Source organism: Garra rufa, chromosome 8 (assembly GCF_049309525.1).
Source record: "Garra rufa chromosome 8, GarRuf1.0, whole genome shotgun sequence".
NCBI classification, from domain to species: domain Eukaryota; kingdom Metazoa; phylum Chordata; class Actinopteri; order Cypriniformes; family Cyprinidae; genus Garra; species Garra rufa.
The window spans coordinates 19,439,825-19,462,262 of record NC_133368.1 but is presented as its reverse complement, the minus strand read 5'-3'; the positions used below and the strand labels follow the sequence as shown (position 1 = coordinate 19,462,262).

The 22,438-nt window shown below is 35.5% G+C and overlaps 1 protein-coding gene across 5 annotated transcripts in view; it reads left to right on the top strand.

Moving 5' to 3' along the window:
* Positions 1-22,438, top strand: part of LOC141341227 (plakophilin-4-like) — a 104,778-nt gene that overhangs the window by 75,043 nt on the left and 7,297 nt on the right. For all 5 annotated transcript variants that reach the window (XM_073846376.1, XM_073846377.1, XM_073846374.1 and 2 more), the window contains 5 exons: positions 9,732-9,945; positions 15,604-15,787; positions 17,469-17,586; positions 17,702-17,890; positions 21,427-21,600. In XM_073846376.1, the coding sequence (XP_073702477.1) occupies positions 9,732-9,945; positions 15,604-15,787; positions 17,469-17,586; positions 17,702-17,890; positions 21,427-21,600 (879 nt within the window). The remainder of the gene's footprint in view (positions 1-9,731; positions 9,946-15,603; positions 15,788-17,468; positions 17,587-17,701; positions 17,891-21,426; positions 21,601-22,438) is intronic.

Sequence of the window (22,438 nt, the reverse complement as noted above, 5' to 3'; positions counted from 1 at the left end):
TCTAGGGCTGGGCGATTTGACGATATTATCGTATATCGACGATGTCTATTAAGTATTGCGATGTCGATGTCAACATCAGGGTTCAGACGATTATCGAAATTATCGAGGGAAAAAAAGATAAATGATAAGTTGCCAAAACATTTTACATAGCCCCATAGTTACCATACAGGTCTTTTTACAAGCAAGAATATTTATTTATTTTATTTTATTTTTTTAGGTAGGATGGTTGAGTATCGAAAAGTTATTTTTGGAAATCTAAGGTCAGGAATCAAATTACTTGTTGTAAAATAAAATTTCGATTTTGTTTCTTTATTTCTGCGCATGTCAATTTAAAAACCGCATTTCATAAACACGAACACTGCACTGAGCTCTCTCTCTCGCATTCTTATACATTCAATTGTGTCAATATCCCATAAATACAATCGGTTATGTCTTAAGTGAATGTAAAAAGTTGAGAAAGAAAACAATGGTGTATTGGATTCGTGCATTGACATCAGCCGCTGCCGCCTGTAATTAATGTTACTCAAAAAACAAGAAAGAAAATTCCTCACTTATCTTGACTAAATCACTTTTGTAACCTCAGTCTATATTTTATTTGCCTGTTCTTCGGCACTGACTAGGCTACTATAATAGCAACGTGCATCTGTGTACGCGATTATTTCGGAGATGCGTTCACATCATTTATCCAAATAGGTCTATTTTATTTTAATCTACAGTTTAATTAAACTTAAACAGAAAAAAAGATAAATAATCACTGCACATGTTTCTGGATAATTATTTAAACAGACTGTATAATGATGAAAAACATAGTTATACCAAATTCCTTCACAGCATACAGTTGTGGCCAAAAGTTTTGAGAATTACATAAATATTGGAAATTGGAAAAGTTGCTGCTTAAGTTTTTATAATAGCAATTTGCATATACTCCAGAATGTTATGAAGAGTGATCGGATGAATTGCATAGTCCTTCTTTGCCATGAAAATTAACTTAATCCCGAAAAAAACTTTCCACTGCATTGTTAAGAAGGCTTCAGGGCATCCAAGAAAGTCCAGTAAGCGCCAGGATGGTCTCCTAAAGAGGATTCAGCTGCGGGATCGGAGTGCCACCAGTGCAGAGCTTGCTCAGGAATGGCTGCAGGCAGGTGTGAGCGCATCTGAACACACAGTGAGGCCAAGACTTTTGGAAGATGGCCTGGTGTCAAGAAGGGCAGCAAAGAAGCCATTTCTCTCCAAAAAAAAAACATCAGGGACAGATTGATCTTCTGCAAAAAGTATGGCGAATGGACTGCTGAGGACTGGGGCAAAGTCATATTCTCAGATGAAGCCTCTTTCCGATTGTTTGGGGCATCTGGAAAAAGGCTTGTCCGGAGAAGAAAAGGTGAGCGCTGCCATCAGTCCTGTGTCATGCCAACAGTAAAGCATCCTGAGACCATTCATGTGTGGGGTTGCTTCTCATCCAAGGGAGTGGGCTCACTCACAATTTTGCCCAAAAAACACAGCCATGAATAAAGAATGGTACTAAAACACCCTCCAACAGCAACTTCTTCCAACAATCCAACAACAGTTTAGTGAAGAACAATGCATTTTCCAGCACGATGGAGCACCGTGCCATAAGGCAAAAGTGATAACTACGTGGCTCGGGGACCAAAACGTCAAAATTTTGGGTCCATGGCCTGGAAACTCCCCAGATCTTAATCCCATTGAGAACTTGTGGTCAATCCTCAAGAGGCGGGTGGACAAACAAAAACCCACTGATTCTGACAAACTCCAAGAAGTGATTATGAAAGAATGGGTTGCCATCAGTCAGGATTTGGGCCAGAAGTTGATTGAGAGCATGCCCAGTGGAATTGCAGAGGTCCTGAAAAAGAAGGGCCAACACTGCAAACTCTTTGCATAAATGTCATGTAATTGTCGATAAAAGCCTTTCAAACGTATGAAGTGCTTGTAATTATATTTCAGTACATCACAGAAACAACTGAAACAAAGATCTAAAACCAGTTGAGCAGCAAACTTTGTGAAAACTAATATTTGTGTCATTCTCAAAACTTTTGTGCACGACTGTACATACACAGCACATAGTGCCCTATTTTTTCATATTTTTTAAAACAGTGTATACAGTATAATTATATATTTTGCATATCATTTGCAACGAAACTATAAAGTTTTCTTGCAAACGGATAAAAACAAATAGGCCTATAGTGCTTTCAGCTCGCCCCTCAACATGCACGCGTTCTAGTGATGAGAGCATGGCTGTTATATGCGCGGGCGTTGCGGATAATCCGCGGGTCTGGTTGGTCAGGTAATAAAAAAATGCATTTTGATTATTTGCGGGTGGATGAGATAAATCAATAATGTTGCGAATATTAACTACATTTTCTAAAATATGAACCTGTTTTAAATACTTTTTTTCATCAGGCAGACGATTTAATTTGTGTGTGTGCTTGTGTTTGTTTGCCTGTTCAAAAAGTTGCAGTGACAGAAACGGTGGCATTCCAGCTAAAGTTTGAAGGGACAGGGAGTTAAGTCTGTGTTAATGCTATTGAGTACGGTAATGCAGTGGTTTTCTCTAAAAACACCCAGTAAAGACAGTGATGTGGTCAGGACCGTGGCGCCGGATTCCTTTTAAATATATTTGATGATTGCGCCCGCCGCGTCCACTCCATCCATATTTCGATTAATAAAATAAAAAATCTAAAAACTGAAATGCAAAAAAATAAAAAAAAATTAATTACTCCTGCTTAACAAATAATAGTCAGCTGCAAATATGGTTTGACCCCAAAAAAATTCTAACAAAAGGTTTCTCAGTGGTTTACAGTAGTATCAGATGTACTTAAAAACATACTAAAAGTTTACCAAAGTTTGACTCCAAGAAAGGCCCCATTTTCAAAATGGCGTCCGTCAGGTCCTTAAAATGACCATTACTCCTTTGTATTCCTCCTAGACCAGGAATACTGGTGCCTGATACATGTTTTGGCCATGTAATATTTTAATTAGCATATTTGCATGATAGATACAGGTAAATTATAAAATTAAAATATAAACATCTAAATTAAAATGTCGTGGAAAAGTTAATTTATTTCAGTAATTCAACTCAAATTGTGAAGCTCGTGTATTAAAGGGGTCATCGGATGCCCATTTTCCACAAGTTCATATGATTCTTTAGGGTCTTAATGAAAAGTCTGTAATATACTTTGGTTAAAAATTCTGAATAGTTGTGTAAAAAAACACCCTTTTACCTTGTCAAAATCAGCTCTGCAAAATATCAGCTCATTTTATCGCATGGGCCCTTTAAATGCAAATGAGCTCTGCTCGCCCCACCCCTCTCTGCTGAGGGATTAGGATCTGTAATGTTTAGTTTAGCCACGTTTAGCTGCATTTAGCCGTGTTCATTGGCGAAACTTGCCAACGAGCACATTATTAAGATTCACACGAACAGAGACGCATATGTAGATCGGGATCGGCGCTTTCCTTTTAAAAACGAAAGTAACGTTGTCCTCTACCTCTGTTTCAGAGGACTGTTTCAGCTCGGTGAGGGCGGATCTAAGGTAAGACACTCATGTCAATCTACTATCGTGGGAGTGGCCTCTGTTGGTGTTCCGTCTCAACGACAAGAAGCTGAGAATGACCCAATTTTAAAAAGGGGATATTACTTTTAAAGATAAAAAAAAAATACCACTGGGTGGATTTTTATCATTGTAGGGTGGTTGTGTACACAAACTGCCAACACACATTAATTTTCAAATAAAATCTAAAAGTTAGTTTTGCGTCCGATGACCCCTTTAAATAAATTCATTTCACACAGACTGAAGTAGTTTAAGTCTTTGGTTCTTTTAATCGTGATGATTTGGCTCACATTTAACAAAAACCCACCAATTCACTATCTCAACAAATTAGAATATGCTGACTTGCAAATCAGCTAATCAACTCAAAACACCTGCAAAGGTTTTCTGAGTCTTCAAAATGGTCTCTTTGTTTGGTTCACTAAGCTACACAATAATGGGGAAGACTGTTGATCTGAAAGTTGTCCAGAAGACAATCATTGACACCCTTCACAAGGAGGGTAAGCCACAAACATTCATTGCCAAAGAAGCTGGCTGTTCACAGAGTGCTGTATCCAAGCATGTTAACAGAAAGTTAAGTTGGATGGAAAAAGTGTGGAAGAAAAAGATGCACAACCAACCGAGAGAACCGCAGCCTTGAGAGGCTTGTGAAGCAAAATCGATTCAAGAATTTGGGTGAATTTCACAAGGAATAGACTGGACTTGCGTCAAGGCATCAAGAGCCACCACACACAGATGTGTCAAGGAATTTGGCTACAGTTGACATTCCTCTTGTTAAGCCACTCCTGAACCACAGACAACGTCAGAGTCGTCTTACCTGGGCCAAGGAGAAGAAGAAATGAACTGTTGCCCAGTGGTCCAAAGTCCTCTTTTCAGATGAGAGCAAGGTCCTGGAGTCCGGAGGAAGGGTGGAGAAGTTGCTTGAAGTCCAGTGTTAAAGTGCCCCTATTATGCCTTTTCAAATATGATATTTCATGTAGTGTGTCATGTAGCTGTATGTGAACATAAACTATCTGCAAAGTTGTGACGCCGACAGTGCACTATAAATAAAGTTTTTGTCTATCAAAAAAAAGAGTCGGCTCACATTCGCCTAAACGAGTCGTCAGCAATTCGAATCTTTTTTCTGTAACGGCCACACGTCACGAGCTACACATTTGCGTAATGTCCGCCCACATTCAATTTCGCGAACAACTTGCCCGCCCACAAACAGTAGGCCTACCATTTTCACGTGGATTACATCATGTCAAGAAGACGCCCTGCGCTGTGACAGCCTGTGAGAGTTTATTTGTTTTATATGCCCTTCCGAAAGATGAAACTATCAGTGGTTAACATTAATTTTTTCAACACCTCAGCAGTCCAATGCCAATCTTGTGTTGTGTTCGCGTCATTTTACTTATGACTGCTTTTCTAATCTTGGGGAGTAACGTTACAACGCGAGATTCACGAAACGCTTGGTTTTAAAAAATGGATCAGTGCCCAGTTTATTTGGACCGGCTTGCTCCTCTGAACTTCTACCTGTAAGTATGATTAATAATTGTATTTTCTAGCGATCGTTCAAAATACGTCTTTGTGTACGTTATGGTGTGTAACAACCCCGCACATGTCTTGGTAACCGGCTAACTTGCGTTTCTGTAGTTCTGTTGTTCAGCTGTGAGTGCAATGTAGTCTAAAAAGTCTTGTGATTGATGCAGCTTGACTGTCTGTCTGCCTTATTAGTTTAAGTAATGATAATGATAAACGATGGCTTAACGCAGTGTTATGGATTGTACAGTGTTGAAGTTCACAACGTAGAGGTGTGCCCGGTTCGCTTACAAAAGCAAATTGCAAACACTTTCCACAGTTAACAAATGACACCCACTGAGAAACGTCCTGCTCCGGTCGTGCTTGCAAAACAGTTTCTTGTCGATGTGACACTTCAACCGTTTCATCGTCAGACTCCGGCTCGAATTGATAGGGTAAAATCGAGGCTATCTTTTCTATGCATTAACAGGTCTCCGCAGCTGTCATTCAGTTATGCCAATGGGCGTTTCGTTTTGCGCTGTAGCGGTAGACCAATCCAAAAGGACTGCACCATCTGACCAATCACAGCAGTGAGGGCTCACGGAAAGGAGGGGTTTAGAGAGACTGATTCTTCGAACTGCTTCAAACGAGTCGTTTACGAATCATTTAGAAACGGGGTAAAAATGAATCTAATTTTGGAGAAAACTAAAGTGTTTTTTGAACTTGCATACATGTAAACCTGTTTTAAGAGACTATTACAACAATATTAACTACCTTTAAAATGGCATAATAGGGGCACTTTAAGTTTCCACAGTCTGTGATGATTTGGGGTGCAATGGCATCTGCTGGTGTTGGTCCACTGTATTTTTTTGAAAAACAAGTCACTGCACCCATTTACCAAGAAATTTTAGAGCACTTCATGCTTTCTTCTGCTGACCAGCTTTTTAAAGATGCTGATTTCATTTTCCAACAGGATTTGGTACCTGTCCACACTGTCAAAAGCACCAAAAGTTGGTTAAATGACCATGGTGTTGGTGTGCTTGATTGGCCAGCAAACTCACCAGACCTGAACCCCATAGAGAATCTATGGGGTATTGTCAAGAGGAAAACGAGAAACAAGAGACCAAAAAATGCAGATGAGCTGAAGGCCACTGTCAAAGAAACCTGGGCTTCCATACCACCTCAGCAGTGCCACAGACTGATCACCTCCATGCCACGCTGAATTGAGGCAGTAATTAAAGCAAAAGAAGTATTGAGTACATATACAGTAAATGGACATACTTTCCAGAAGGCCAACAATTCACTAAAAAGTTTTTTTTTTAATTAGTCTTATGAAGTATTCTAATTTGTTGAGATAGTGAATTGCTGGGTTTTTGTTAAATGTGAGGCAAATCATCACAATTAAAAGAACCAAAGACTTAAACTATTTCTATTTCAAACTATTTCAGTGTGCAGTGAATTTATTTAATACACAAGTTTCACAATTTAAGTTGAATTACTGAAATGAATGAACTTTTCAACAACATTCTAATTTATTGAGATGCACCTGAAAGTGATTACAAGTACAATTATATATTAAAGCAACTTAAAATAAGTGACCATTTAGAGGGTTCACACACAGGCCTCTGTTCGGGCTAATTCAGAGTTTTATACAGCTCCAATTTAAGGAACTTTTGGGTGCAGTAACTTTTACATTGAATGTCAAGTCTGTGTTTTAGAAGAAAAAAAAAGAGCTGTATGTGTCCAAAAACATGTACTGAGTAGGAGTTACATGACATAGGCTAAATTGTTTAAAACTCTGGTTCACCCGAAACAAAGATAAAACCTTACAGTAATCTCACAACATCATGTATTCCATAAGTATGTAATCATGTCTGTGCAATTTAGACGAGTCCAATGGATTCATAGACCCAGAAAACATTGGGTTAGACACCAAGATTACTTGGCTAGGTCAAATAATAAAGGAGTTAGGATATTTTAAGGGTTTTCTGCCCATCTTGGACGCCATCTTGAAAATGACACCTTTCTAGTGGTCAAACTTTGGTAAACTTTTAGTATGTTATTAAGGACACCTAATACTACAAAAACAGCTGAGAAACCTTTTGTTAGAATTTTTTTGGGGTTAGGTGTTTTTTTTTCATATATGCAGCCGCCTATAAAGTTATTTTTGTTATAAACGGACCAAACGAGACCCCGATCTAGGCTACCAGAAAGAAAAAAATACTTAGCCGTTTCTGCTAGAATTCGTTTTTAATTAAGATTTAATCAATCATGTTATATTTTAAATGCATTTTAGCTTGACTATAAGTTTGAAGACAACGCTACAGTTGTTATAATAAAGGAAATTAAACTTACAATAAAATTGTTTTATTATTTTCCATCAGCAGTTCTCCTCACAAAACGAAATTCATTTCAAACACAAATTTAATAAAGTGAAAATTATTAGCAACACCAACATAATGGCAAAGCAGATGTTTTCTGTTAGTTCAAGTTGTGAAACCAGCCTTTAATAATTAAGGTCAAATTGAACACGGTGTGTGTTTGTGCATGTCGGTCCTGTCGTCTCGGCAGAGGCGGGGCATGGTGGAGGTTAGGCTTGGTGGACGATATTATCGGATATCGCGATATTTTCTGAGGCGATTATCGATAAGATTTTTTTTGCATATCGCCCAGCCCTAGTCCTATCCTTTTTTAAAAAAGGCAAAAACATTAAAAATAAATGTAAAATTTTTTTTATACAATCAAAAACAGCTGCTCATGTTACAAGTGTGTAGCAGACAAACTATCTGTTCAAAATAAATGAAAAAATACATTTACTGTTGTACCGAACTCGTATTGAACCGTGACCCTAAAACTGAGGTACGTACCAAACCGTGACTTCTGTTTACCGCTACAACCCTAAGAAAAAAATGTGTGCATGGTTGCCAGGTTGGGAAGACTGAGTAAACCACTGGGCAGAAAATGTGTTGATTTAAACGAAGTTTGTTTCAGAATAAATAAGCAGCAGGCAAAGAGGGGTGTGTGATATATATAATCTGCGATAATATCATAATTGTTGTTTTTGTATTTGACATTGAGTATGCAAACATACATCTACAGAGTGCGCGCATACATTACATGATGAAGTTAAGTGAGAGTAAACTAGTGCATGTACGCATTAGAGTGTTTTTCACTGTATGATTCAGTCTATCAAAATGCATTTAGAATGATCACATAATTTAAGATATGGGGCAGAAAATGGATATATTTATATCATTTCATATAGTTAATGAATATCACACGAAGAGAGATGTTTTTTCTTAAAATATCAGCTTGGTTACAAATGTGATGCTGCTTTTATAAAACAGTTCAATAAACAAGAAGTGAATTAAGAGACTTATGTTTTAGACACCATATTGCCTGTTTTTGCTCTATTTCACCAACAAAAATCATTCTGCAGCCACTGCACTGTTTTGCAACTCTGAGCAACATGACAGTGTTTCCTTCCTGAATCAATCAACTGTTTAAATGATTCAGTTCAATTGCTCACTTTCTGCCACCTACTGGTTCACATTTAAAGTATCTTTTAATTTTTTTAATAATTTTAAATATCATTATTAAAATAATCATTATTTAAAATATCAAAACTATTTATGCATTTGTAACTGCAGTTTAAAACTTTCCATGTCCCTCTAGGCTGCATTAAACTGTGTAAATACATCTAAATGCCACTTCAGATGCAACTTTCATTTGTATTATTATTATAATTGATACATTACGATAAAATCCTAGAAAATATTGAGATACTATTTTTTGTCCATATTGCACACCCCTACAGGCAAGTATTGCGAGTCAAGTCACCTTTATTTGTATAGCACTTTATACAATACAGATTGTGTCAAAGCAGCTTTACAGTGTTAAACAGGAGAATACTGTGTCAATAATGCAAACAAATTTGAAGTCATTTTGTTCAGTTGCAGGTGTAGCTTAATAAATGGAGAGAAGCAGAAATCATGATCACGATTAAAATGATTCATTGCACGGCCCTATCTGAACTGACTTGAGCTAAATAATGACACCAATGTCTTTTTAGAGCTACTTTACAGCAGAATGTGAATTGTCACCATAATTGATTCTGATATTTTCCTATTCATTACCATCACATAAAGCCCTACAGAAAGCTGATTTGACATGCCTAATCCAAAAAAATAATAAAAATGACAGTGGCAGTAATGAGAATAAAAGTGTAAAGAGTGCAGTATTGTTATTGAAATTATACACTACTTGTAGATGATGTAGATAAACATTCTAATAATGATAGGCTAGAAACAATCCATAAATCTGTTAGTGTGAGTTTGAATAATCCTGAACCACTTACTTACAGGCAGAAAAGTAAAAAGTGCCCATGCAATGTGACAGTGGTCCTTCGTGGTGTGCTTCACCTTTGAGTGAGAGTGTGCATAAGTGTCTTTTAATGCTGGTAACTCTGTTGTTATAGTATTTTTGCCATTAATGTTACATTTACAGTGAGCTTACGTATAACTGTCTTTATCAAGATGACAAGAAACCTGTAATCAGTGTGGGCTATGAAATGAAGCACAATGCAGAACAGTGGCAGACAAAAGAAAATGTTTAAAAAAATAATAATAAAAGCAACCACTGAACAAAATGGAAATCTCTTGTGTTTTGAAGGTGTGCCGTCTGGGTGGAATAAAACACCTGGTGGATTTGTTGGATCATAAGGTTCTGGAGGTGCAGAGGAATGCATGTGGAGCCCTGAGGAACCTTGTTTATGGCAGAGCGACGGATGACAACAAGATTGCCGTGAGAAACGCAGGCGGAGTTCCTGCACTGCTTCGCCTGCTGAGAACAACAGTGGACACTGACGTCCGAGAGCTTGTCACAGGTCAGCCAGTCTGTTGTTACATATGTGTTTGTGTTTAACTTGTCTCATTTATATACAGTATGCATTCTGTCAGAACACACACAAATTTCCCTCAATGTATCTGTATAAAAGTGCATAACTTTTTCAGTCTATAATAGTAAAAAATTACACATTGTTGGTCTGTGACAGCATCACTATTACTATTACTATAAGTCTGCAATACTAATAGCACGCTGGTGAAACAGATTTGGCAAGCAATCCAGTTCGTATTTGTGTAGTGTTGAGCAGTGTAGCCAATCACAGACATTTCTGTTGATTTCTTGAAAGCAATGGCCAATCAGAGGTGTTTAAATTAGAATCCAGTCAGCACAAATCGAAAGCTTCAGCTTTGTACAAATCAGCAGAGCGTTGGCACCTTTTAGTATCTTGTGCCTCAGCACTCGGTGAACCAGCTGTGAGTTCATGTGGTTTTCTTAATGACTTCACTTAATGACTGAGTTGCTGCTGTCACAAAGTGACTTGTTGCAAAGTACCACACTCAATACACTGAGCTCTATAGAATGACCTATTTTTTCACAAATGATTGTAAATGCAGACTGCATGGCTATGTGCTTGATTTTATACGTCTGTGACAAAAGGATCTGATTGAAGCACCTAAATTCAGTAATTAAGTGGTGTGTCCCAGTCTGTTTGTCCATATAGTGTGTACTGTAGAAGTGGGGTAAAAAACACATACTGGAAGTTTCAGAAGTTTAAACTTCTGCTACCCGGAAGTAACCAATATTAATTTTAAAGCCTGCCCTATGATAAACGGTTGTTATGATATGTAAGGACTCTTGTAGTTGGCCGTTCTCAAAAGAATTTTTAAAGTGTCTGCAAACTTAAGTCATGGACTGAACAGTCATACGCACACTGATTCTTTTAGTAGCATGTAAGACAGTTGATTTTTAAACTGTAGTTAAAGTACATATAGAAAGTGATCAAAGAATGATAGAATCACTGGAGCTGTCAATCACCTTGAATTCAGCATGAGTTCTGAGGCCAGTTGCATAAATTTAGTCACTATGTTAAGACTGTGTCTTAAGAACTAGTTTCACCAACTAGCAATAGACAAGGGGTAATTAGTATTGTGTTTCATTTTCATTTTAGACCAATCTATCATTTTGCAACTGAAGTTCTGACCGGTCTTGAAGGGAAAAAAAATTGATGACTAATTTTTTGAGACTAATCTAAGCAGTTTATGCAACTGGCCCCTGTTCTCTTCATGTAATCCCAATATAATCACTGAAACCATAGTGTCCGTCAACTGCTTCAGTAGCCATGCTGGAGCCGCACCATTGATGTGTGCGACATAGATGTAAACACAAGCAATGAGTAGAGTGCATGGAGGGTGAGTAAATAATTTACATGGTGTAAATGACTTACACTGGTATAAATCAGCTCCTCATAACATGCATTGTATGCTGGATATATTAACTCTCTGGGGTCGACAAATTTTGTGACTAATTTAGTACTTGATATACTAAAAATTATGATCTCACAGAAACTCTCGAAATCAAACATGACTAGAGAAGTTAAACAAATAAAGAACAATCGTTGTCAGCTGGCTCTCCTAGTGCGCGTTCTGTAAAAAAATGTAAAAAAAAAAAACAAAGTATATATATATATATATATATATATATATCAAACATGTTTTATATTCATGATTTGAGTTCAGGGACGATTCATCTTGATAAGGAGTAGTTAAATAATCGTAATGACACCACACAGTAGAGGAATTTTTTTTGGACAAAAAAATTGTTTGCGACAAGCCTTAAATCAGGCCACACACCCCCGATCGTTGAAAATATATTTATTTAATTGACAATTGTAGCACAATTGAAACCATTTTTTATAAACTTTGAAATGGCAATACATTATAAATACATTTTGCATATATTCATTATATATTAATTTTATATTTAAATACTAAGTGTATTTTCTATATATGAGTACATTTCAAAGTTTATAAAAAATGGTTTCAATTGTGCTACAATTGTGAATTATATATATATAATATTAAGAACAAAGGCTGGCCACAGACTGGAAGATTTTCAAATCTTAACCGATTTAAAAACCATGGGAGACCAAATACATGAAGACAGTTTCAACCCATTTTTAGACTTATAATTTTATAAGATATATAAGATTATAAGTCTATATACATATATATATATATATATATATATATATATATATATATATATATATATATATATATATATAATTGGCGTGACTGACAAATCCCAACAGTAAACTTATGCCACATTCTATTTATGACGTACTGATACAAAGTTCAACTGAGCTTTGTCACGTCCAGTGTAGACAGACTTTAGCTTTAAATTATAATTTTTTTAAAATTAATTTTTCTGGTATAATAAGCTAAATTTTTAAGACAAATAGCAGTGACTGGGACAGACTTTCAGTATTACCTTCAACAAAAATGATACAATCGAATGTATAAAACATAAAATTCATAAAACAATGAGCTACGTGAAATAAGCCTGCTCCTAAGAATTAACACACCTTTTGCCATGACGGCATCTCTAGGATGAGTTTCGATGAACCTAACAATCCTGAATCATATCAAATCAGCAACAATAAAATCAAGCTAACTGAGTAATCCTTGTATGAAGAACGAACCCCCAGTCCACCATCATGTCACAATTTTGTTCCAATTCCTCTACATGAACTCTGAGGTGTTCCTTGTTATGTATTTACTCCATGTGCGTGCGTGTGTGTGTATGTATATTTAAATATATAAATATATATATATATATATATATATTAGGGGTGTCAAAATTAATCGTTTTTACGATGCATCGCGATGCAGACAAGGACGATTCGGTATCGGTTCAGTAATAGACCATAACCGGTTATAACGGACTCAGTCCAGTGCCAGAACACGTGACCCAGTGGGCTTGTATGATTTTCCGGGAGGGGGGTTGGGCTAACGAGGGGAGTACTCAACATGAATAAAATAAGTCTTCAGATTTTAACTGAAAGGATTATTGCCACTTTCTTTACACACCGGTGCATTTAACGATCAGTGTGCATTTAACAAAATGTCTTTTTTTTTTGTTAGTAATTCATTTAAAGGACTGAAACATTATTTTTATTTGGTTGAAAAGACTGGCTAAAAGCACTGAGCGCGTCTATCTGGCTCAGCGCCGTTTTACACAAATATAATGTTTTGTTGATATTGTGAGTGCGCACATAAATAATAATAGTAGACCTTTTGCAGTTTTGAATGATGCCTTTTTATGCCTTACTTTTATCGACAAAAATGGTGTATTTTAGGTTTCCACTGTTATTAAGAAAAATGCAAGTGATCGCGTTTGAGCTTCCATGTCAGCTGCACAGCCCGCTTTCGCTTTCACTCTCCGCAAAAACGATTGGATATGCGTCTAACCGCGCACATTTATCTAGGTTAAATGTTTAAATTAATATTCTGAAATGCATCAAGTGTTTATGTCTATAGATTGTATTTAATGCAAGTCGTGTTGATTTGAGAAGGCTAAATTTATCAAACATGCTCAACTCATTACCGCTGGCCGCTTGTTCTTTAGGTTAGGTTAAAAAGACAAAAGCTTAAATTTAACAAACATAAAATGTTCCAAACATATTTCTAAATTAACTTAAAAAGGAAAGAAAACGAAATCTATCCACTTTGCCTTTAGAATCCAAAACTGAACTATTTTAATGGCTGCAACACGAACTCTGTTCTGATAAATTGTCCGATAAGGACGGGGTTCGGGTCTGAGAGTCTCAGTCTGGGCTCGTGCAGGACTCTATTCGTTCCCTTGTTTTAATTAAATAAGATCTGAGCGGTACCTCTCGGTTGAAATCGTATTTGGTTTAGTTTTCGCGTTTAAAATGACTATAGCGGCAGGTTTTATCAAAAGATATACGGCCCTTTTCTGTGGTGGAAAACCCCGACCACCTGTTCAATACACTGGAGCCGCGATATAAGCTTCCCTCACGCTGACACTTTTCAGAAAAGATTATGCCGGAACTCTAGAACGAAACCAAAGCCCAGGTATTTACTTTTGTGAATTTGTTCTAAATGTTGCTGTTGTCTTCTGTGCCCAGATTTTAGTTTTGTTTGATACATTCAAGAAGTGTTTTTTCTTTGAGAAGGTAAGATTAAAGTTTCAGTTCATATATCTGACTGTTTGTATTTATTAACACAATTGTATATATTTGAAGTAAAGTTGCAAAATTAGTATGTTTTATTCCTTAATTTAATGTACTGTATAGTACAGTACAAAACAACAAACAACAACAAAAATAATCATTCTGCCCAACATCCTGTGTTTGGTCTGAGACAGCCCAAAGAACCTCTTCAGCATCACAGGCTAAATTAGCCCTGGCCAGGCAGCAGGGGTCAAATCCTCTTGCATGCCTGATCCAACCCTGGCACTCATCAACTAAAATATATGAGACTGCTTCTCTTCTTGCCCTTGCCCTTCTTTTGTCTTTTCCACATTGTCGTCATTGTCCTCCTTCTTCTCCTCCTCTTCCTCTTTCACCTCTTACTCTTCCTCATCAAAATTACACATTACTGTATGTGGGATATTGATTGAAAAAGACTGGATAAGATGCACAGTTACACTTGTACAAGTGGTCTGACAAAAAATCTAATCAAATAAAAACGCATTACAACGTCATTGTGAAATAGAAAAGCAAAATAAATTTGAAGTAAAATTGAAAAATGAGCAGTGCATCGTCAATGCATCGTGATGCATCGAGATATTGTATTGAACCGAATCGATGACATGATAATCGTAATTGAACCGAACCGTAAGACCACTGTAGGTTCACACCCCTAATATATATATGTGACCCTGGACCACAAAACCAGTCATAATGTTAAAGATATATACATCATCAATAAATGAGCATCTCAATAAATAAGCTTTCTATTGGTGTATGGTTTGTTAGGATAGGACAATATTTGGCCGAGATACATCTATTTGAAAATCTGAAATCTAAGGGTGCAAAAAATCAAAATACTGAGAAAATCACCTTTAAAGTTGTCCAAATTAAGTTCTTAGCAATGTATATTACTAATCAAAAATTACATTTTGATAGGTCTACAGTTGGAATTTTACAAAAAAAAATCTTCATGGAACATGATCTTTACTTAATTTCCTAATGATTTTTGACTTAAAAGAAAAATCAATAATTTTGACCCATACTATGTATTTTTGGCTATTGCTACAAATATACCCCAGCGACTTAAGACTGGTTTTGTGGTCCAGGATCACATATATATACCTATTGTCAGCTAAGACCATAATAACGTCTTGGCCTCTGGTCCCTCTAAATGAGCCTGATTTCTCCAAAGACTTTTTTTCCTCCACTTTTTCCTGATAGAAATCTTACTCCTTGCCACTGTCACCCTTTGTCTTGCTGAGTTGGGATCTTTAATGTTCAGACAATTACAGGACGTACTTAAGTATGTAAATGTTCATGACTAAATCTGTATAGTAAGTGTCTTAATGTTGTTTTTGTGTTTGTTTTTCCACAAACACCTGTTGTCAATTTTGTTTAGATTGCAAGATTTAATGACCACAGTAATTCAGTATAGCGAGGCAGATTATAGCATTATGCATGTGAACTGCTTTCTGTGTGTAGGTGTGTTGTGGAATCTGTCTTCGTGTGATGCAGTGAAGATGACAATAATTCGCGATGCCTTAAGCAGCATGACCAACACTGTGATCATTCCTCACTCGGGCTGGAACAGCACTGACTTTCACGATGAGCACAAACTCAAGCTGCACTCCTCTGTCGTGCTCCGCAACACCACTGGCTGTCTCAGGTAACTTCAGAACATCACAGCACCGCTTCATGGATGAGAAGTATGAAGTCAGAATAGATTTAATTCATATTCAAAAAACATTATTAATAAATGTGTAACCTAATTCACATTCACTAAATGTTTGGTTTATCTGAACTGATGAAGAGGAATAAAGTGAAAAGTAAAAAAAATAATAAATAATATGTTTTGTTAATTGTATTATCAATTAAAAATACATGTAGATTTGATATTTTCCTATTCTTACAGTTCTAATATAATTACAACCGCATTTCAGCAACTGTATCCATCATGAAAGTGAATGAGAATCAAGGGCTTTCAAGTTCCAAAATGACAAAAAAGCATGATAGCGTATCAGCACAAAAGCATTATAAAAGTGGTCCAGACAAGTACCATGTTTCAAGTCTTGTGAAGCCAGAAAACATTTGAAATAATTGCATTAGAAAATTAAATAATTACGTTACAATTATAGTATTCGGACCCTTTCATGTGACACTTAAAATTTAGCGCAGGAACATTTTTATTTATCTGAATCATCTTCAGGATGGTTGAAATAAACCTGTCCATTATATTGTCTAGCAAAATAACCCTGTGGATCATGCCAGTCGGGGGTGGTAAACCCTCACCCTCACTTCTGAATCAAAATGTAAATTTTACCGTTTCGTGGTTTGTTCCAGTTGACCATAAGTTCCCTGTAAAGTAGACATCACAGGATGTTCCGTCATGATTCCAGTTTGAAAGGTCGGCACAACATCTGCCCCACCAAACATTTGTGCGCATGAGAAGTACATGAATATTGGAACACAAGTGACGTACAAATCCTTGTTTACATAATAAATGAATAGTTTAACAAATAAACAATACATTGTCGATATGAAAACATTTGGAGTTTGCCAAATGCTGGGTACGTGAGACCATGAATTTGGATATTGCAGCTTTGGAGATTTTTTTTTTTTTTAGTTGCTCACCTGCTTTTCCATGATTTTAGCAATGATTCACAAGTTATTCCACTGGATTACACAAGGAATCTTTTGTCAGCCACTTACGCACATATGCTGTTGCCCGTGAGAGTTTGCAGAAGTGCATCATATGCAAGGGCACGTTGTATTAAATGTCAGTTCGCGAGTGTTCAACTTGCAAAGGACCCATCCAGTCGTCCGATTTGTTTTGGCAAATCCATTGCTTAGTAGGTGGCTGGTCCTTGCTAGGTTTACAGATTGAATGTTTCTTTACTCACATCACAGGTGTGGGCACATTATATTTTGACCTTGTAAAAAGATTAATCTATTCGTCCATTTGTTTCATCATTCATCAAGTCATAGTCATATACAATTTGTCCTTCATTACTTTCCCCTGTGCTGAAATAAGGCCAGAAAACACTACTTACAGAAAACAGTCCTTTTGAGTACTGGATTTGGTAGATTTGGAGTTTTCATACAAAATTATATGAAAATCATCCTGCTCATTCACATAAAACAATTATTATGAATAATTACAATGCTAATCTAAAGCACCCTTTAGATGTGATTATATGAACAACCTGTGTTATCTTATTGCTTAAATTGTCTTCATATTAAAGTGTTTTTTTTTTCATGACCTCAAAATTAAACTCTGTACTAATCAATCAAATCAGAGCCGTAATTCTGTTTGTGAATGACTGTGCAGTGATTTTGTGTTGACACAGGAACCTGAGTTCAGCTGGAGAAGAAGCCAGAAAATACATGCGTTCCTGCGAGGGACTCGTGGACTCACTACTGTACGTCATCAAAGCCTGCGTCAGCACCTCTGATTTTGACAGCAAGGTATGCATCGGAACCCTAAACACACACATACACACACACACACACACACATCCATCACTCAATCACACAAACTCACACAATCATGTTCAGTCAGTGAAGGCTGTCTCTCTCTCAGATTGTGGAAAACTGCATTTGCATTCTGAGGAATCTCTCCTATCGGCTGGAGCTGGAAATGTCACCTTCCTGGCTGACAGCCAATCAGGAACTTGATGGGTTAATGGGGTCAGAGTCACCCAGGAAAGAGGCAGATAACAGCTGCTGGGGGAGGAAGAGGAGAAAAAAGAAGAATTTACTTGAGGAACAGGTGAGACTAACACCATTACATCACTAAAGAAGGTTTAACAGCACTTTAAGTAACTCCTTTACAGTATCAAAATGATTTACAACTTACTTATCCACTAGTAATATGATTACTTCATCTCATTACTTCTTAAAACCTCTACAAACACTTTTAAACAAGAAGGCAAATAACTTAAATAACTAGGTCAATATCACAATAGAGTGCCTTTCAACCCTCACAATACTTACACATTTTGGTCTTAATTTTCTTTTACCTTTATGTCATGTCATAAAAAAAACTTAAGTACTAGAGAAACATATTAGCTGACCTCCCACACATTTCTTTTAGATAATTATGGGCCATCATTCAAAGCATAAACCATAAGATATGATATATGAGATATTTCATATAAAATTATATGATTATTATACTTTTATATTACATAACATGCTTTACTCTAAAATTAAGTCTAAATAAGTTATGTTCCAAATTTAGGTTCCTATGAGATTTTATTTAGGGTATTATACCACAAACAGCCACTGGGTGTCATCCAAACTCCACTGGTATTTTTTTTATGCATTTGTAACAAATGTCCAAATTTTTCTGTCAATATTACTTCTAATTGTCCTAAGAATCTGTCTACAGCAGATGTTTCTATAAATTACTCTATTACCCTTTCTATAAAGTGCAATATTAGCTACAAACGAATGCTATGTCCACCCTGTCATGCCCATGTCCACCCTATCAAGTTATTTTGAGCTACAGCATATTACCTTACAACAAACTGTGTCTAGCTCAATATGTACTCTGGTTGTTGAAGAGAATTTGGTATATTTAAACGTACATATTTTAAAAATACTGTATTCTAATCACTTCTGGCATAACAGAACAGGGTGGACAAGCTAAGCTTTGGCAAAGCAAGTAAGCAAACTCATACGAAGAAAAGTTGTCATATGAAAAGTCACCAACTTAAAACATACCAACTATAAACAAAATGCAATAATCCAAGGCATATTATATAATCTTATAAGATTTACACCATAAAACAAGCAATAGAATTATTAGAGGTCTTTATACAGTTCACATGCACATCAAAATCTTTCCTGAAAATAAAAAAGTAAGTTTTACATAAATTTACATTTATGGATATACAATTTTGCAAGGAATGGCAATAAATTAATAATACACTTACAGTGAGAAGGGTCTAAATTTAAAGAGTAACCAAAAAAACATTTTTAGGTGTTATACAAAAGTTTGGATGAAAATTCTTTTTGACAAAATTAGAAAAGTTAACCCACAACACTTTACAATAAACACAGTCCCAAAATAAAGGATTAATTGTTTCCTCAGACTGAAGACAAAAAGAGCAATTGGGGGAAATACTATTATTACATTTAGCAAGTTTGTAATTTACCGGATGGATGATTTTAATCGAGACTTCAACAACTTTATTCGATTTTTTGTCGAAGAAGCCAAAACTCTTGGGAATGAAATCTGAGATGTATTAATAATTGAACGAATGTTCATATTGAGAAGACTTTGGTCAACAGTTAGTGTTGTCAAAAAGCGGAAAGACTAAAGAACCTTTACACTCAGGAATTGCACCAAAAACAATGACATATTCTCTGTGGGACTGGAAAAGAAAATTCTCGCATAAATTGTAAAAAGAACACCTCGATCATCTAAAAGTATATTTTTATCAAACCAATTATGAAAAAAGAGATTTATTTTTATATCTTACATTTTTATTGCTCAAAATAAAATGGCTATTTGAAGAAAAGTTATAATTGTATAGTTGTGTAAGTGACCAACTTATTAAAGCTTGTTTATGAAAACTAGATAAAGTTAAAGGTATTTTAGAGATGTCAAAGTTGCAGCGCAAAAAAAAAAAAATGTAAACCTCCAGCTAAATTAAATATATCATTTGGAATGAAATTCCAACTGTGTGGGGTTGTTTAAAAATGTCTTTATCCATTTAACTATATACTAATTATTAAGAGTGGGAAAAATCACTAACTCAAATCCCCCTATAGTCCGATCAGCAAGCATAACACTTTTTTTTTAATAAGTTTTAGAATTCCAAACAAAGTCAGCTATAATTTTGTCCATTGTTCTACACATTTATAAATATTAAGACATAAACCAGGTAAGCAGAGGGAAAAAAAATATTTTGTCTAAAGCTAAAGGAAGTTGATCTTTATTTTTTATTTATTTATTTTTTTTGTTGTGAAAGTAAGTTTTGTCATCAGCCAACTGGCTTATTAATAGTAATCGATTTGCCACAGAGATACCTTTCAAATAACTATTTTGAATGTGGATGGCTAAAAGTTACATTGGAAGCAGAAAAAGATAAGGTGAGATAGGGCAGCCTTGACGGATGCCTTTTTCTATGTTAAACCTTTGAGTAGTACCATATTGTAATTTAATTGAAGCATTGGCATTATTGTACAAAGTTTGAATTGCATTAATACAATTAGGGCCAAAATCAAACATACTCAAGGACTTAAGAATAAAAGGAAAATCAATGGAATCAAAAGCTTTATAAAACTCAAGAAAAAGCAGAAAACTGCCATCCGGGATCAGATCTGAGTAATCTAAAATATCAAGAACAAGTCTAATATTGTTTGAAATAAGCCTGTCTGTCATAAAGCCAGACTGACATTTTTCAATTATATAATCTAGAACGCATTTAATCTTCTTCTTAATTTATATCACCCATAGAGGGTAGGAAAATACCCTTTCTAATTTCTAAATTTCTAATAAAACTCTGTGGTCAAACCATTATTTCCAGGTGACTTATGTAGTAACTTGTCAATAGCCTCAGAAATATCTTTAATTTGAATAGGAGCTTCACATAAATTCTTACCATTATCATCAATTTTAGAAATAAGGTCCATATCAGGGGAGTTAAAAAAAGAAGTCCAAATTCTGTTGAGAGTATCTGGAATGATAAAGGTCTTTATAAAACTTTTCACAATAATTAGAAATGTCTTTATAATTCTTTAAAACCACTCCATTTACCTTAAGGCTACTTATAGAATTTAGATAATTTCGCTGTATCTTTATTCTAAAAAAAAATAAGCTAATTTGCTGCTTACTGATACTAAGTAAGGTAGTGGTCGTAGTAGTTATTATTCCACTCTCAGTTATGTTAATGTTCCTTAGAGCTGTTTTTTGTTGAAACTTTTGAAACATGAATACAAGTCTGTATGATTGTTTATTCTCACTTCATATGCTGGGGTTAAAGGGATAGTTCACTCAAAAAAGATCATTCTGACGTCATTTCAACTGTATGTATTTCTATCTTTTTTGCAACATGCACCAAAGAAGACATTTTAAAGAACATTGGAATCCAAACAACTATAAAGCTATAATATATGGACAAAAAACATATCTATAAAAAACAAAAATATACATAAACGGATATTTCTCAAGAAATCTTCTTTTTTTGTCACATAGAAGAAAGTTACAGTTTCGGAATGATATCATATATGTTGTTGTTTTGGGTGAACTGTCTAAGTCAACTGATAACTCCTGTGTGTTTTTTTAATTTATCTTAGTGGGATGGTGTTGGGCCGATCCCTGGTTTCTCAAAGTCTCCTAAAGGTGCTGAAATGTTGTGGCACCCATCTGTAGTGAAGCCCTATCTTACCCTGTTAGCTGAGAGCTCAAACCCAGCCACTCTAGAGGGCTCTGCCGGGTCACTCCAGAATCTCTCTGCAGGAAATTGGAAGGTGTGTAATAGAATTCTACAACCCACATAGAACCAAGTGTTATAGTCTAAACCAGTTGGTAAGCATGTGATAGAATGTCCATTTACAGTCAAACCAAACATTATTGAGACACCAGATATCATTTTTGAAATTTTTTACTAGGGGGTGCCTGTCACTATAGTTCATTTATGAAAGTGAGGATAGCGAAATACAGTAAATGGTGACACATTATACCCAGAAATTTGGGTATAATATTGATACAAATTTGGGACCAAAAATTATTCATACTTTGACCTGACCATGTTTTGTCATTAATTGCTAATGCAACCTTTTTACACCACAGACTGAACAAAATTGAGCATTGCTTGGTAATTGGTTAACAAAGTATTAATAGTTGTGTAAATATTGTCATACTAACAGTTGATTGTAATCCATCACATACCCTTCTATCAAAGTTATCTGACATTATCAAGATGAATTTGTTGAGACACGGTTTAACTATTGTCATTTTTATTACATTTGCTAAACTATACCAAATAAACTGTGATAATGTGAGAAATGTTAAAGGTGTCTGAATAAATTTAGGTATGACTGTACTTTTTTGACAAAAAAATGAACAGCAGTAAACATTGTGAGAAATAGTCACAATTGCCAGATATAAATTAAAAGAAAGTCACAACTGAGATGTAAACACACATTGCAAGATGAATTCACACTGTGAAATTGCAACTTGCAATTATCCTTTTTTTTTTTTTTACTCTTGATAAATTTTTATTTAGAGATGTCTTTTTTATTTTATTGCTAAAAGAACAAAAAACTGTCTAGAAGTCTCAATTTTTAAGTTATAGTTTGGCTTGTT